Raw genomic sequence first — 18842 nt, forward strand, 5'->3', positions numbered from 1 at the left:
TGTTAAAAAAAGCACCCCCGCTCTTCTTGTCCCAGTAAGATACAGCAGCATATGCATCACAAAATAAACATGCCACATATATATGATGAAATAAACATGCAACACACACACACACACACACACAATGATATATAAAATAAAATATACATGCAACATATACATCCTAAAATATCCATGCCACATATGTATCATAAAAGATATACATGCAACATATATTTATATAATAAAATACACATGCAGCATATGAATAATAAGATACACATGCAACATACACATAACAATATACAAACATGCAACACACATATGATGAAATACACATGCAGCATATGTATAATAAAATGTAATACATACACGCAACATATACAAAATGAAAACGTACATGCAACATATATACACATGCTGCAACTGTTTAGTAAAATATACATGCAATACACATGCAGCATATGCATATTAAAACATATGTGCAAGAAACAGGAAAGGAAACATAAAACATTTTTCCAAGTAATGCATTTAAAACCGCACATCTTTTTAAAACGAAATAACTCCAACCTAAATCTAAAAACGATTACCAGTTGATCACCATACACTGACACAGTAACTCGTATCGAAAAGTTTCTTTTGCCAGCATTGTGTTATGCAGATAAAAAGGAAACTATATATGATTTAACAAACATTGAGCAGTTAAAAAAAAAAAAAAAAAAAAAAAAGGAAAAACGCACGCACAAAAAGAATGTTGTGAAAAAGGAAAGAAAACAAAAACAAACAAAAAACAGACATGAAAAAACAAAATTCAACCACCAGAAACAAGCCAAACTACCAAACAAAATATAACAAAGTCTGATTATTTGACAGACATCTTCTCAGTGGAGTTGACTGCTGCTTTATCAATGCACAAATCCAAAACCTTCACGCAAGCATCAAAAGAACAGAAAAATAACACACACACACACACACACACACACACACACACAATGACAGAATGCTGCTGGTGAATAAAAATTTCTCTTGATTAAAATCCTACCATCAACAAGAGTCAACAAGTGTGTGGATTATGTTTGGGCATCCCATATAACAAACATGACTGCCATCCCTTCCCTCCACAAACTCCCTGTCAGCGTCTCTGTACACAAGGCTTCAAACTACCCGTCGGAACAACAGAAAGAGAACGCAGCTCGCGCTCTACTATCTCTTCTTGGGGGACATGGACACATGCCGCGACTTTTCAAATTTGAACATGACGCTGAACATGTCTCCTCCCAGCCGATTGGCCAGCCACCTGTTTTTCAGCACGGCCACTTTCAAGGCGTCACAGGCGAAGGCGGCGTGGAGGTTGGTGTGCACCGCCCGCCCCATGCCTTCCAGAACGATCAGGTCCGCACCACGCTCCCGCATGGCCTTCATCAGAGCTTCGTCAATGAACCTGCACATCAGATCACATTGCCCAGAACCCAGCCCACCACAAAGCAGCCAGTTCAGGGTGAGGGGTGAGGGTTGGGTTTGATGGGTATGGGTTAGGAGGTGTTGTCAGGGTGAGGGTTGGGTTTGATGGGTATGGGTTAGGAGGTGTTGTCAGGGTGAGGGGTGAGTGTTGGGTTTGATGGGTATGGGTTAGGAGGTGTTGTCGGGGTGAGGGTTGGGTTTGATGGGTATGGGTTAGGAGGTGTTGTCGGGGTGAGGGGTGAGTGTTGGGTTTGATGGGTATGGGTTAGGAGGTGTTGTCGGGGTGAGGGTTGGGTTTGATGGGTATGGGTTAGGAGGTGTTGTCGGGGTGAGGGTTGGGTTTGATGGGTATGGGTTAGGAGGTGTTGTCGGGGTGAGTGTTGGGTTTGATGGGTATGGGTTAGGAGGTGTTGTCAGGGTGAGGGGTGAGTGTTGGGTTTGATGGGTATGGGTTAGGAGGTGTTGTCGGGGTGAGGGTTGGGTTTGATGGGTATGGGTTAGGAGGTGTTGTCGGGGTGAGGGGTGAGTGTTGGGTTTGATGGGTATGGGTTAGGAGGTGTTGTCGGGGTGAGGGGTGAGTGTTGGGTTTGATGGGTATGGGTTAGGAGGTGTTGTCGGGGTGAGGGTTGGGTTTGATGGGTATGGGTTAGGAGGTGTTGTCGGGGTGAGGGGTGAGTGTTGGGTTTGATGGGTATGGGTTAGGAGGTGTTGTCAGGGTGAGGGGTGAGGGTTGGGTTTGATGGGTATGGGTTAGGAGGTGTTGTCAGGGTGAGGGGTGAGGGTTGGGTTTGATGGGTATGGGTTAGGAGGTGTTGTCGGGGTGAGGGTTGGGTTTGATGGGTATGGGTTAGGAGGTGTTGTCGGGGTGAGGGGTGAGGGGTGGGTTTGATGGGTATGGGTTAGGAGGTGTTGTCGGGGTGAGTGTTGGGTTTGATGGGTATGGGTTAGGAGGTGTTGTCAGGGTGAGGGTTGGGTTTGATGGGTATGGGTTAGGAGGTGTTGTCAGGGTGAGTGTTGGGTTCGATGGGTATGGGTTAGGAGGTGTTGTCAGGGTGAGGGTTGGGTTTGATGGGTATGGGTTAGGAGGTGTTGTCAGGGTGAGGGTTGGGTTTGATGGGTATGGGTTAGGTGTTGTCAGGGTGAGGGGTGAGGGGTGGGTTTGATGGGTATGGGTAAGGAGGTGTTGTCGGGGTGAGTGTTGGGTTTGATGGGTATGGGTTAGGAGGTGTTGTCGGGGTGAGGGGTGAGTGTTGGGTTTGATGGGTATGGGTCAGGAGGTGTTGTCGGGGTGAGTGTTGGGTTTGATGGGTATGGGTCAGGAGGTGTTGTCGGGGTGAGTGTTGGGTTTGATGGGTATGGGTCAGGAGGTGTTGTCGGGGTGAGTGTTGGGTTTGATGGGTATGGGTTAGGAGGTGTTGTCGGGGTGAGGGGTGAGTGTTGGGTTTGATGGGTATGGGTTAGGAGGTGTTGTCGGGGTGAGTGTTGGGTTTGATGGGTATGGGTTAGGAGGTGTTGTCAGGGTGAGGGGTGAGGGTTGGGTTTGATGGGTATGGGTTAGGAGGTGTTGTCAGGGTGAGGGGTGAGTGTTGGGTTTGATGGGTATGGGTCAGGAGGTGTTGTCGGGGTGAGTGTTGGGTTTGATGGGTATGGGTTAGGAGGTGTTGTCAGGGTGAGGGGTGAGTGTTGGGTTTGATGGGTATGGGTTAGGAGGTGTTGTCAGGGTGAGGGGTGAGTGTTGGGTTTGATGGGTATGGGTTAGGTGTTGTCGGGGTGAGTGTTGGGTTTGATGGGTATGGGTTAGGAGGTGTTGTCAGGGTGAGGGGTGAGTGTTGGGTTTGATGGGTATGGGTTAGGAGGTGTTGTCAGGGTGAGGGGTGAGTGTTGGGTTTGATGGGTATGGGTTAGGAGGTGTTGTCGGGGTGAGTGTAGGGAGGACAGTGATGGTGTTTGAGGTAATAAGAAATTAATGGAACAACAAGGATAATAGAACAGGAAGACTGTGCATATATACGCAATTCTCTCTCTCTCTCTCTCTCTTGACATTGTTGTTGGATTACAAAATCAGTTGAATATCATGAAACAAGGAGTGACTGTTAATTCAGAGAGATAGCATCAAATCTAGACTGAGACAAGTGAAAACTCACCATTTCTGTATCAAACTCTATCAGGGTTCTGAGTTAATGCCCCTGAAGGTGCACAGAAGCGTTGCTTCTGGATCAGGAGACAATAGAAACTCAGTTCTGAGGAGAACAATGTGCTAGTTAAAAACTCCTTGATGTCGTAACGCTGTTGAAAGGACTCTCGTAAAGTTTCGTTTATTTTATTTTTTTAATTATTATTTGTTTTCTCAAGGCCTGACTAAGCGCGTTGGGTTACGCTGCTGGTCAGGCATCTGCTCGGCAGATGTGGTGTAGCGTATATGGATCTGACCGAACGCACTGACGCCTCCTTGAACTACTGACACTGATACTGTCTCAAATGCAGAAGCGTCTGCTAGTGCCCCCCTAAAAACATGCTTACAATGGGCGCAGCCATTGCTGTTTATAAAAACAAGATTACTGCGAGAGTCACTGCCTCGTTTTCACCACTTCCTGCTGTACAATCTATACTTTTCAGCAGTCATCAAACTCATCTTGCAACTTTGAAAATTCAAAACTTTGGCAAAACTTAACCGAATCAAACCCCAAAAAGTTCAACAGGTGAAAACGAGGCAGTGTCTCTTGCAAGAATCTCGTTTATGTAAACAACAATGGCTGAGCCCACTGTAGGCATGTGTTTGGTGGGTGCTGCATGGTCAGACATGGATTTACTGCAGTGTTGCCAGGCGCTCTGGGGCAGTAAGGGTTAAGGAGAAGGCTTCGGGAGTCAACCCTGAGGAAAAACAGGGGCAGGTGATGCTCTTTATAGCCTTAGCCAGCGTATCACCTGCAAGAGGGAAACTCGGACAAAAAACCCATTCCGAAGATGGATGTACTGAGTTCCTGTGGCGCGTAACGGCAGTACAACACAGCTACGTCTTATGGATGGACAACCACATGAAGAAAAGATCTTTGCTATTTTACTGCCACTGACTGAAATAAAACGCTGTACAGTATTATGACAAAACCCTAACACACACACACAATTTCACTCCATGTATTCAGGAAAAGACGTTTTCCTTTACCTGAGATCCAAACATGGTGACCCTTGACCCGACTCCATGACAACCAAACGATCTTCCGTCAGAGCCACAGCAATCTGAGGGCAAATTTCAGCCACTCGCTTGACCAGAATGACCAGCTCACCGTACGTCACATCGTTTAACGTTGGCCGTGAGTTGGCACACAGGATCACCTGAAAGAAAAGCAGGACGGAAGTGTTCACTGTATTGTACTGTATTGTATTGTATTGTATTGTACTGCACTGATTTGCAATGCACTGAAGGGTAGGTAGGCCTAATTGTGAATGATCCAATCAAAGCGACCAGCTCAACGTGTGTTTTGTTGAGATAACAGGTTGCAAGACTGTAAAAATGTAGCTCTCCTATTTTGGGGGGCTTTCTCCGATTGGTTGCACCAGGAAAAGTTTGTCTGCTCCTTCTTTTCAATATTTTTTCAGTGCCTAAACTAGAAGGGGTGCCTGAGGGTAAATGTGAATGGGTAAGTCAAATTGTGAACAATGGGTTTGGGCACATGTGTACAATTAAAACAGAAGCAGGTCTTGAAATCATTAGAACACATTGTTGGAACATTGCACCAGACTTTTGCATTGTTGGTTTTGATCACACATGCACACACACACACCCCCACATGACACACAAACACACCCTTTTGAGAGTGGTCAGTAACTGAAGCACTGTTTGCAAATAGAGTCACGTCAAAATATGGACTAACTGCAAACACGAGATTGGAAAATTCCTGTCAAAACGGACATTCTGATCTGTCACCTTAAATTCTCCCTGCACTGGTAATGCACAGTTCATTAACATATCTAAGCAAATCAGTTATTTCAAACTGTGTCAAAGTTCAAGTCCTACTACTTGTGTCCTTTGATTTTAAGATTTTGAGAGCATGTTTGTGAACTTGGTCGGCAGTGGTGCGTGAAGAGAAGTAAGAATGTGGAAACAGCCAGAAATAGCTGATGTTTGACTGGTTCTTGGAAATGGATATTCATTAAGGTATCGGAACGAGGCTGACACAGACAATGAATTGTTAAATGTGTGTGGTAAGAATGCTTCGAAGTGGGGCTGTACACAAACTGTTTGCAGTAACATGTTGTTCACAATTAGGCTTACCTACCTAATGTACCGTATTGAGTTCTATTGCAGTGCATAAATTTTTTGCCGCAACAGATTTATCTGTGTGAAAATTGGGCTGCTCTCCCCGGAGAGATGTGTGTTGACACTTGTCTAAACCTGCTTTTCATTGTTTTTTTTAACTTATTGTAAGCATCGCAAAGAAGGCTCTGTTCTTTCAAAATGAAACACTGAACAACTGAGCAAGTACAAATGGCCATCATAATACATTACTACAATTCATCGTTGTTGAGTGCAAAAAATTCACACAGACAACAAAACAAACAAAGAAACATACAATAAATAGATAATGAATGAGTGAATAAATGAATAAATCATGAACATTCATACTAACAGCACAAAAAGAAAGAATCACATACATCTGTACATCTGCTGAGCAACTGAAAGACCATTTAACCCCTAGGCTGCCTATATGACGAGATAACTCGTCATCGTAAGCATGCACACTTCGCTGGCACAATGACGAGATAACTCGTCATCAAAGTATTCAGACTTTTCCCTGGTTTGCAATCAGTTCGTTGACAAAAATATTGGCCGCTTTAGCCTGGGGAATCTTTCTAGATTCTATTCATAGATAGAAAGCCCATCTACGTCATGAGGCAGCCCTTTATTTGAACATTCTGGTTGGGTTACTGTCGCAGTGTTTGCCTGGCTCCTTTCCTTGCTTGCTCAACAAAATGTCGGACTGACGCCGTGCTCAAGACATGTGATCGTGGCTAACTAAACTGCTTTCTTTAGTTGATGCTCAGAAATAATTGAAGTGTAAATTCAAAGGAGAAGACAGTGATGAACATTTATAGGACGATCTGATAGAAAATAAAGGGAGCAATCAAGACAGTGGCCAAGATGCAACTATCAGTGAGTGATGCCGGCTGTACAGATGTTAGCAGATGACAGAACATGACCGAATTGTTAGCAGGACACAGTGTGAGCGACATTCTTGGCACTCGGCCAACAGGGTCTGATGAGAACTGGATAAAGTGACCGTGTGAGAGGGGTGAAGAGGAGGGGGGTGAAGACTGAGGGGCGTGGCCTCACATCCATATTATCACTTGGAGAAGTCACAATGCATTGTATATGTATCTCTTTTTCATTTTTCTTTTTATTGTGGTTGTTCTAGTATGATTTTGTGTGTGCAGATATCCATTTGTCCAGAAAATATATTTTAGTGCAAATTACCTGACTAATGTTTGTAATGAACAAGTTGAAAATGTGACAAAAAACAAAACACTTATTTCAAAACAACATCATGTCACTAAAAATACATAAACTGGGAAAACATCATGTGTTTTGTATTCTTTATTTATTTACCTTTCAGAAAATATATACTTTTATGGGTCTTTTTCCAATAACAAAGAGCACAGAATTTTTTGAAAATTTATACCCGTTTTTTTTTTTTTTAAACCCTGGCAAATAGATTTCACTTAAATCTTATTTTCCTGGCAGCGAAAGGGTTAAAAGATGTTCATGAAGAGAATATATAACACATCATACAACATACAATTTTTGATTTGGCAAAGTGAGGGAGAGCAGACAACTAGCACACATTCTCATATATTTGAGACAGGTATATACAGATAACTAGCACACATTCTCATATATTTGAGACAGGTATATACAGATAACTACCACACATTCTCATATATTTGAGACAGGCATATACAGATAACTAGCACACATTCTCACATATCTGAAACAGGTATATACAAATAACTAGCACACATTCTCATACATTTGAGACAGGTATATACAGACACACAGTGTGTGTGTGTGTGTGTGTGTGTGTGTGTGTGTGAGTAAGTGTATGTGTGTGTGTTTATGTGCGTGTGTGGGTATGTGTGAGTGTGTGTGTCTCTCTCACACACACACACACACACACACACTCACTCTCTTGCACACACACACTAATCCACCCACCCACCCACCCATACAAACAAACATACACACACACACACACTCACACAGAGAAAGATACTTGAAATAATAGGCCTTGATCACATTTGGAAAAACCAATTCACATTCAGCGAACATGGACTGAAATACATGGTATATCAAAAATTAAAAAATGAATATATCAAACACTGGAAAGATAAAAGAGAAAAAACATTAAAGCTAAACTTTTACAATACGATTGTAACAGAGTACAAAACTGAAACCTATCTTTTAAATATATCAGATACAAAACACAGACAAGCTTTAACAAAACTCAGAATAAGCACGCATGACCTAAACACTGAGAAAGGTAGATATTTAAATATTCCACAAGAAGACAGATTGTGCAACAAGTGTAACATACTGGAAGATGAAATCCATCTTCTTGATCATTGTATTTGATATAAAACCTTAAGGGAACAATTTTTAAAAGATATTCAAAATCCGAATAACACAGGAAATATTCTCAGTCTGGTGATGCTAACAGATGATGAATATATACAAACAAGATTAGGAAAATTTGTTTATGAAAGCTGTTGCAATTTATTGCATTAACTGATGAATTAATTGTGTATTTTTCATTCATTCAGTCATTTACCATTGCACTTGTCTTATAAACCTTAAGGTTTCATGACAATAAAATCTATGCTATTCTATTCTATTTTATTCATACACACCCACTCACACAAACACACCCACACACACAAAATCCTCAACAATCCCCTGTGCCACACCTGTGTGCCGACAGACAGGAGGTATCGAGCAAAGGGCATGACACCCAGAATGATGTCCGCCCCGCTGTTGTCGCAGAACACAGCAGCACAGCGGTACTGGGAGTCCTGTTTCATCCTGCACGTCCACTTGTCAAAGTCGTCAAACAACCACGGCCTCACTGCAAAAGTAGGTGTCAGTTTCAAGGAGGTATTTGTATTACTCTTTTTGTCACACAACACATTTATCTGTGTGAAATTGGGGCTGCTCTCCCCAGGGAGAGCACGTCGCTACACTGACAGCACCACCCCTTTTTTTTTCTTTTTTTCTGCCTGTAGTTTTATTCGTTTTCCTATCGAAGTGGATTTTTCTATAGAAATTTGCCAGGAACAACCCTTTTGTTGCTGAAGGCTTTTTTTTACATGCGCTAAATGCATCCTGCACACGGGAACTTGGTTTATTGTCTCATACAGATGACTATGTACGTCACATTATACACAGCGTGCAGACTGATCCATAAATGCTACACCACATCTACTGAAAAAAATTCTCACATAAACCCAGCAAGCTAACCAGGCCAATATCACATGAGTGTCTTTTTGTAGGCAGACTTGAACTTGGCTAATAGTAAGCATGCGAACAGACATATTAATCAGTCAGTTACAACTCAATGTGTCTTGTACAAACAAAGAGTGCTGAACTCTATTAGAGAGAAAAAAGCCAAATGAGTGTTCATCGTTATCATTACGGGGCACCATAGCAGAATTGGTTCAGACCTTAGACCTGATCCAGAGTTCACCAGCGATCACACAAACACAAACACACAGAACCACATCACACAAATGAATGACGCAGCTTTCACCACACACACACTCTCTACACTAACACAAACACATACAGGGCTCGACATTAGCTTTTTTCCCACTTGCCCAGTCAGGCAAGTCAGTGGAAAATTCACTTGCCCAGACATATTCTGCACTTGCCCAGCTTTCACAGTTTCAGAAACTTATATATGCACACTTGCACACACACACACACACACAAACACACATAGAGAGAGAAGTAGTCAAACTCTTTTCTTTAACTGTTTGTCTTATTGTGTTTCACAAAAAATGAATGTTATTCAAACAGCTAAAACAAGTTTTTTCTCTCACTTGTCAAAACACTGTCTTTGATCTGTCAGCCTTGGAAATTCTCTTAGCCATTTCAGCTGAAAACTGCGTTCTCTCTCCTCTTTGTAGACTGTCTTCTGCTGTTTGCCATGTTTCAGTTTTGCCTCTTCATCCATGGAGATCCATTGTTTCATAGAAACTTTCTTGTTGTTGCTTTTAAAGTAGAACAACTAATATTAGAGTCCGTTGTGTTATGATTTTGTGTTACATGATGTGTGTTGGCAGAAGACAAACAACGTTCAAGAAAAATGACTATTGATTGTTTAAAAATAGCAACCAATGGCAAATCACCTTTTAGAGCCCCATGGTATCTTCTTCCAGTGACGACTTGTCTAAGTCAGACTCAAAACAATGTCTGCTGGACAAAGAGAGTCTGATGATCTTTATCAAGAGCACGATGGATATTTTTGAAAACACAACATGCTAGTCTTGAAAAATATAACTTGTCTGGTCAGGCAAATTGGGTAAGGACATTACTTGCCCGACACGATGATCTGCTTGCCCCAGGCAGTTGGGCAACCGCTAATGTCGAGTCCTGACAGAGAACCACACCACACACGTGAATGACATGGCTTTCACCTCACACACACACTCTCTCTCTCCCTCTCTCTGCACTCAAACAAACACACAGAACCACACCACACGCATGAATGACACAGCTTTCACCATACCAACACACACACAACCACACAAACTCCAATACAAACACACAGAACTACACCACACAAACAAACAAATAACACAGCCTTCATCTCTCACACACACACACACTCCAATACAAACACACAGAACCACATCACACACACGCACAAATAACACAGCCTTCACCATACGCACGCACACACACTCCACGCACACACAGAATCACCTCACACCACACACAAACTAAACAACCCAGCCTTCACCTTGTAACTTTTCCTGGGCATCGAGGAAGGAGAAGGTTCCAGTCTCCAGCAGCCTGCGCACCTCCTGGGCACCCCAGTCAAACACGTTGCCCGCCAGCAGACCCTTGGCCAATGCCAGCTGCAGACTGTCGCCACTCATGCTGTCCAGGAATTTCAGGTGGTCTGCCAGCTGCCGCAAAGCTCCCTCGTTCTCCTGCTGCTTTTGCTGTTGGGCGTAAAAGGTAGCTACGTCTTCATCAATATTATAAAAAAAAAAAAAAATTAAAAAAAAGCCCCAAATTATATGGCCTTTCATGCCTGCCTTGCTTCCATGGTGACCTCAGTTTGGATACCCCCTCACTTCCACGTTTGGCGTGAGTCTTGTCAAGGTCTTCAGTGTCAGCGGATTCATGGGGCATTGCCGCTGGGAGGACGTGGTGGCTGTCTCCACTCTGGAGGAGACACTCACTCAGTCTGACTCTGTGACTTAGCCATTACTGTCATCAGCAGGGGGCTTAGTAGGTGGTGTCCTATGTATGTTAAATCAGAACAGGCACTACTGAACACCACTGAAGTGACTCAGCAGCAGTGCAGGGTCTCCTTTGGTGTGTGGCCTCCTGGCCACCTACATCAATGGTTCCCTGTGGATTGCCGGCAGTGGGGCTGTGAAAGACGATGAGGCAGCAAAAAAAAAAAAAAAAAAAAAAAAAAGGAGGTATGTGTTGTGTCTGTGTGTGACTGTGACTATGAATAAGGAGAAGGTTCTAGAATGGTTAAAACGCTCATCTACCTATACAGTGTCCGTGTGGGCTGTGTTCAAATCCCACACTCACCCTTTCTTCGAAGTTTGACTGGAAAATCAAGGACACCTTGAAGACAAACCTCAAAACCTGTGACATAGGCATCGCTTCCTGGGAAACTGATGCCCTTGACCACTGTTGCTGGAGGATGTTGTGCTCTAGTGACAAAGACGTTTGAAAACATGAGAAATCTGGCCATTAAGGAGAAGGGTGAGCAAAGGAAGCAGGGCTCAACTTCTGGAGACGTTTTCCCTTGCAACACCTGTGGGAAGTGCTGCGCATCCAGAATCGGTCTCTTCTCCCATATGAGGACACACACCGACAGATAAGCCTGCCTGCCTACTCACCCGTCGGACTGACGGGAGACTCCATCATGTGTGGCATACATTTGACACACTGAAAAAGAACCCATGGCAACAGAAGTGTTGTCCTGTGGCAAAAATGTTCAGAAGGAATCCATTGTGACTGGTACACAAGTATGTGCATGCACTCCAGGCCTGACCAGCATGTTGCGTTATGCTGCTGTCAGACATCTGTCTGGCACATGTGGTGTAGTGTACATGGATTTGTCCAAACGCACTGACACCTCCTTGAAACTGAAACTGAAAGCTGTTGGGTGCTAAAGGTACGTGTTGTGTCTGTGTGTGACTATGAATGATTCAGAGCTGCTGTTACCATCATTAATGTCACTGCATCATTCAGTAGTTCCAGTTCTACTGCTGATAGATTGTATTGTACTGTTCTGGAGATTTGTTGTTCAGTTAATTCTTTTCAGGCTGGAAACTAGAGAAGCTTCTTTTTAACTGCATGCTACAAACACAAACATATATACACTCACGCACAGGCACCGCGCAAACAAAAATTGAAAATGGATGCAAACACACTCACACACACACATATACACCTTGGCAGATAACAACAAAGAAAATCTAAATTGCCAAGCATGCACACACATACACAAACACATACACTCACATGTAGGCACTGATTAACAAAAACCGAAAATGGACACGCACACAAACACACAGAGACATACACACACACCTAAGCAGAGAATGACAAAATAGACACACACACAGACACATACAACCCCACACAATAACTGCAAAAGACATTAATAATTCCCTTGCCTCTATGAAGGCTGTCAATTACGAAAAAGCCTGTTGGAATCATATCAACAAACTGCAGCGTGGGTAGTCTGTAAGAACGAAAACCAACAGTGGTGTGGAAAAAAGTGTAGACTGACTGCTAACAAGCCCGACACACACAGACTGGATACCATGAAACATATCAACAAAGTATCCCCTGTTTGTGGTTGCGATGTGATGCCTGTGCATATCATCCTTCATTGTGAGCAACCCCAGTCCTTCCTACCCCAGTCACTAACAAGGACTACAGATTCAGCCACCTCATTTCAAGATATATCGACTTCACTGACAGACTGATCATATTTTAGGAAGATCAGGGTTTAAACGGAAACCTATCTGGCTCTTTGCTTTGACTCTGTTATGTTTCTTTTTTTTTTTTACTTTCACTTCCAAAGGTTTAGTCTGGTGTTCCTTTATCTCACACATGCACGCACGCAGCCCCCCCCCCCCCCCCCCCCCAAACCACACACACTGGCAAACACACAAAACGACAAACGCAAACACACACACAAAATGACAAACACATACACACACACACAATGACAAACACACACAACACAAAATGACACACACACAACACAAAATGACACACACACAACACAAAATGACAAACACACACAACACAAAATGACACACACACAACACAAAATGACACACACACAACACAAAATGACACACACACAACACAAAATGACACACACACAACACAAAATGACAAACACACACACAACACAAAATGACACACACACAACACAAAATGACACACACACAACACAAAATGACAAACACACACAACACAAAATGACACACACACAACACAAAATGACACACACACAACACAAAATGACACACACACAACACAAAATGACACACACACAACACAAAATGACAAACACACACAACACAAAATGACACACACACAACACAAAATGACACACACACAACACAAAATGACACACACACAACACAAAATGACAAACACACACACAACACAAAATGACACACACACACACACACACAAAAAGACACACACACACACACATACAAAATGACAAAAACACAACCATACACACAAAATTACACACACACACACACACACACACACACACACACACACACACACACACACAGGTTGACAAACACACATCGGCTGACAATCACACACAGGTTCACACACACACAGAGACTTATACACACACACACACACAGACACACACACACACAGACACACACACAGACACACAGGCCCGAAGGCAGCTCTGACCTGACTGTAGGGATCAGGGAAGTGGAACTCGGCCAGACACTGACTGCTTGTGTCCAGCAGGCTGCGAACGGTCAGCGAGCCATAGGCACTGGACAGACACACCCACCATCACCACCATCATCACCATAGTACAGCCATAAGCACTGGACAGACACACCCACCATCACCACCATCACCACCATAGTACAGCTATAGGCACTGGACAGACACACCCACCATCACCACCATAGTACAGCCATAGGCACTGGACAGACACACCCACCATCACCACCATAGTACAGCCATAGACACTGGACAGACACACCCACCATCACCACCATAGTACAGCCATAGGCACTGGACAGACACACCCACCATCACCACCATAGTACAGCCATAGGCACTGACACCCACCATCACCACCATAGTACAGCCATAGGCACTGGACAGACACACCCACCATCACCACCATAGTACAGCCATAGGCACTGGACAGACACACCCACCATCACCACCATAGTACAGCCATAGGCACTGGACAGACACACCCACCATCACCACCATAGTATAGACATAGGCACTGGACAGACACACCCACCATCACCACCATAGTACAGCCATAGACACTGGGCAGACACACCCACCATCACCACCATAGTATAGACATAGGCACTGGACAGACACACCCACCATCACCACCATAGTATAGACATAGGCACTGGACAGACACACCCACCATCACCACCATAGTACAGCCATAGGCACTGGAGAGACACACCCACCATCACCACCATAGTACAGCCATAGGCACTGGACAGACACACCCACCATCACCACCATAGTACAGCCATAGGCACTGGATAGACACACCCACCATCACCACCATAGTATAGACATAGGCACTGGACAGACACACCCACCATCACCACCATAGTACAGCCATAGACACTGGGCAGACACACCCACCATCACCACCATAGTATAGACATAGGCACTGGACAGACACACCCACCATCACCACCATAGTACAGCCATAGACACTGGACAGACACACCCACCATCACCACCATAGTACAGCCATAGGCACTGGACAGACACACCCACCATCACCACCATAGTACAGCCATAGGCACTGGACAGACACACCCACCATCACCACCATAGTACAGCCATAGGCACTGGACAGACACACCCACCATCACCACCATAGTACAGCCATAGGCACTGGACAGACACACCCACCATCACCACCATAGTACAGCCAGGAGCACTGTCACTGAGGCCGATCTGTTTGGACTGGGGCAAACAGGTAATCCCCAACTCACAAAATATGCCATGCCGTGCAAAAGGCTAAGCATGCTGAAGGTTAATATATGCCACCCACAATGCTGAGCATGTGGAAAGTTGGTTTGTTTTGAAGCGAATTCATGTGCGTGTGTATGTGTGTGTGTGTATGAGGTGTGGGGGGTCGGGGGGGATCCATTTGTTTATGTGCATGTGTGTGTGTGTGTGTGTGTGTGTGTATGTGTGTGTGTGTGTGTGTGTATGTGTGTGTGTGTGCACGCTTGCCTGCATATGTTTATGCGTGTGTACTTGTGTGTGTGTGTGTGTGTGTGTGTGCACGTGTACAAGTGAGCATGTGTGCATTTTTGTACGTGTACACATGTACATACAAGGACCGTGCATGTGGTGCGCACACTTCCCCCCATGCTTTCCTCCCTTTCCCCACACAGTAACGTGTCTTCAAACCTGACCCCCGCACAAGCTGAGCAGACCCTTCAGCCCCCACAGACAGCCAGCCAGGGGTGCAGGCGGATACGCACCAGGGGTTGGTGGACAGGGTTTGGATCTTGGACAGGTACTTGTCCTGAAACTTCCTGGCCCTCTCCTCCACGTCCTCCTCCTCTGCCTGGCTCTGAATGGCCAGCGACACCGTCTGCACGCACAGGGAGCGGGCTCGATTCTTACATCCACCGCTGTTTTCTCCCCCCTCCACTAGATGGTCTGGACCCTGGTCATTCGGAACCCGTCCACCTAGGATGTGAGGGAATCTGAGACAATAGAATCAAATCCCAACTCTTGGCTGTCTTTTCTCCCCTCCAATAGACCTTGAGTGATGGTCTGGACACTAGTCATTCAGATGAAATGATGAAGCAAAGTCCTGTCTGTAGCAAGCATTTAGCACACGTAAAAGAACCCAAGGCATCAAAGGGGTTGTATCTGACAAAAATCTGTAGAAAAATCCACTTTGATAGGAAAACAAACACAATGCAGACAAACACATAAATAAGGGCGGTGCTGCACAGTGCCGACACATTCTCCCAAGGAACAGCAGCCTGAATTTTATGCACAGAAATCTGTTGTGACAATTCAAAAAAGAAAAGAAAAAAAAGTAATACAATATTAAACAATACCATCTAATGCAATCTGACTTCTTCTTCTGTGTTCACGGGCTGCAACTCCCACGTTCACTTGTATTTATGCGAGTGGGCTTTTATGCGTATGACCGTTTTTAACCTGCCATGTAGGCAGCCATACTCCGCTTTCAGGGATGTGCATGCTGGGTATGTTCTTGTTTCCATAACCCACCGAATGCTGACATGGATTACAGGATCTTTAACGTGCGTATTTGATCTTCTGCTTGTGTATACACACGAAGTGGGTTCAGACACTGGCAGGTCTGCACATATGTTGACCTGGGAGATCGGAAAAAATCTCCATCCTTTACCCACCAGGAAAGAAGAAGCTATCCACTCTGTCAAGGGCTCGGTATAGGGCAGCGGGGCCCATCCTCTTCTTGTGCGGCGTTTAAGTCAGGAAACCTTTGACAGCTGGGCGGAGTGAGGAAGACTGGAGCAAAGCACTTTCCCCAAGGACACAGCACCATGCTGAAACAGGGCCTCCAACCCTCACCACCGTGAACACTGCATCACAAGTTCAACGCCAAACCCATTCTGCCATGGCGCCTTGTGTACGCATGCAGGGGATTAAAAACGGACTTGAAAAAACATCCTGTGTGATCCAAGTCGGGGTTCAGTGGGAGATGGAAACAGGGAGATTACCAGCATGGACCATCCCCCATGCCCCCGACAAAACAAACAATGGCTGCCTGACTCATCCCATTCAGGTGACTGCATACACACATCCCACTCTTGGAACATTGTTCTACTTCACTGCACACACATCCCTCTCTTGGAACATTGTTCTATTTCACTGCACACACATCCCTCTCTTGGAACATTGTTCTACTTCACTGCACACACATCCCTCTCTTGGAACATTGTTCTATTTCACTGCACACACATCCCTCTCTTGGAATATTGTTCTATTTCACTGCGCACACATCCCTCTGTTGGAACATTATTCTACTTCACTGCACACACATCCCTCTCTTGAAATATTGTTCTATTTCACTGCACACACATCCCTCTCTTGGAATATTGTTCTATTTCACTGCACACACATCCCACTCTTGGAACATTGTTCTATATTTTAAATGTGATTTGTTTATGTTTCTTGTTTTATTCACCTTTACAAACAAGGTTCTATTCTTCCTGTTTTCCAACATGAATCACAAGCACAGTCTCAATGTAACAGAATTCAAGATGCAATAAACAGGAAAAAACAACAAAAAAACACCCTTGAAACTGCAGTCCACGAATGCAGATGAAGGTGAGTAAGAAGAAGAAGAAAAAGAGAAAATGACAAAACAAAAAGAAAACTAGAATATCAAGAACAAAAAGAACAAGATTTTTTTTTTTTTTAATTTGAAAGAAGAAAAAGATAAAGAAAAATTAAAACAAAAGAAAAAAGGGGGAGAAAAAGAAAAAGAAAAAGAAAAAAAAAAAACCATAAAGAAAGAAAAAAAAGAAGAAAACAACAAGAAAAAAGGAAAAAATAGAAGAAAAAAGACAAGACAGATGGAAATGACCAACATACACACAAACACAAACAAGCAACACACAAACACAAACAACACACACACACACACACAACACACACAAACTACACACACACACATACCACTTCCCCCTAGCCCCCACATCCCTCAAACCCCCCCCACTCAACCCCGTCCCTGTATGACGACGCTGACAGCATTGCCATCAGGCGGCCCTGACCTTGGCGGCCCCATCAGCGAAGCATTGCAGCCAGTAGCTCCTGGCGTCAGCGTCCTGCATGAGGTCCACCGTGTCCGGGAAGTAGCTGGAGGGGTCCAGCAGCAGAGGGCACACCAGCACCGGCCGCTCCAGGCGGTCGATTTCCAACATGTCAAACTGCACACACACCACACACCACACCATAACACGCGCACACACAACAAACATAAACAACACACAGACATAAACAACACACACACAACACACACATAACACGCATACACACACACACACACACACACACACGCACATACACACACACACAAACAACATGCATAAACAACACACACACACACACACACACGTACATACACAACATGTACACATAAACAACACACACACAAACACAACACGCACACATAAACAACATACACATAACATACATACAACACACACATGCATACAACACACACACAACACACATAATAATATTAATGATTTGATTTATATAGCACCTCCCCATGTAAAAATTGCTCACACACATACATTGTACATAAACATAAAGGCAAGCATCCACACTCACACATTGTTCATGCACATGCAACTGAACATTCACACTCACACATTATTCATGCACACGCAACCAAACATTCACACTCACACATTGTTCATGCACATGCAACTGAACATTCACACTCACACATTATTCATGCACACGCAACCAAACATTCACACTCACACATTGTTCATGCACAAGCAACCAAACATTCACACTCACACATTGTTCATGCACACGCAACCAAACATTCACACTCACACACTGTTCATGCACACGCAACCGAACATTCACATTCACACATTGTTCATGCACACGCAACCAAACATTCACACTCACACATTGTTCATGCACATGCAACCGAACATTCACACTCACACATTATTCATGCACACGCAACCGAACATTCACACTCACACATTGTTCATGCACATGCAACCGAACATTCACTCACACATTCTTCATGCACACGCAACCAAACATTCACACTCACACATTGTTCATGCACACGCAACCAAACATTCACACTCACACATTGTTCATGCACATGCAACCGAACATTCAC

The 18842-nt window shown here is 44.2% G+C and overlaps 1 protein-coding gene across 1 annotated transcript in view; it reads right to left on the reverse strand.

Moving 5' to 3' along the window:
• Window positions 1-376: 376 nt before the first annotated feature.
• The window catches only part of LOC143288827 (4'-phosphopantetheine phosphatase-like), a 48643-nt gene continuing 30177 nt past the window's right edge, over window positions 377-18842 (reverse strand). The window contains exons 11-17 of the mRNA XM_076597473.1: window positions 17743-17898; window positions 15448-15560; window positions 13646-13733; window positions 10455-10659; window positions 8401-8558; window positions 4604-4773; window positions 377-1420 (exon numbers count right to left, since the gene is read on the reverse strand). Coding sequence (XP_076453588.1) covers window positions 1183-1420; window positions 4604-4773; window positions 8401-8558; window positions 10455-10659; window positions 13646-13733; window positions 15448-15560; window positions 17743-17898 — 1128 coding nt within the window. The 3' untranslated portion in view covers window positions 377-1182. The remainder of the gene's footprint in view (window positions 1421-4603; window positions 4774-8400; window positions 8559-10454; window positions 10660-13645; window positions 13734-15447; window positions 15561-17742; window positions 17899-18842) is intronic.

The sequence above is a fragment of the Babylonia areolata genome, chromosome 13 (assembly GCF_041734735.1).
Source record: "Babylonia areolata isolate BAREFJ2019XMU chromosome 13, ASM4173473v1, whole genome shotgun sequence".
Taxonomy (NCBI): domain Eukaryota; kingdom Metazoa; phylum Mollusca; class Gastropoda; order Neogastropoda; family Buccinidae; genus Babylonia; species Babylonia areolata.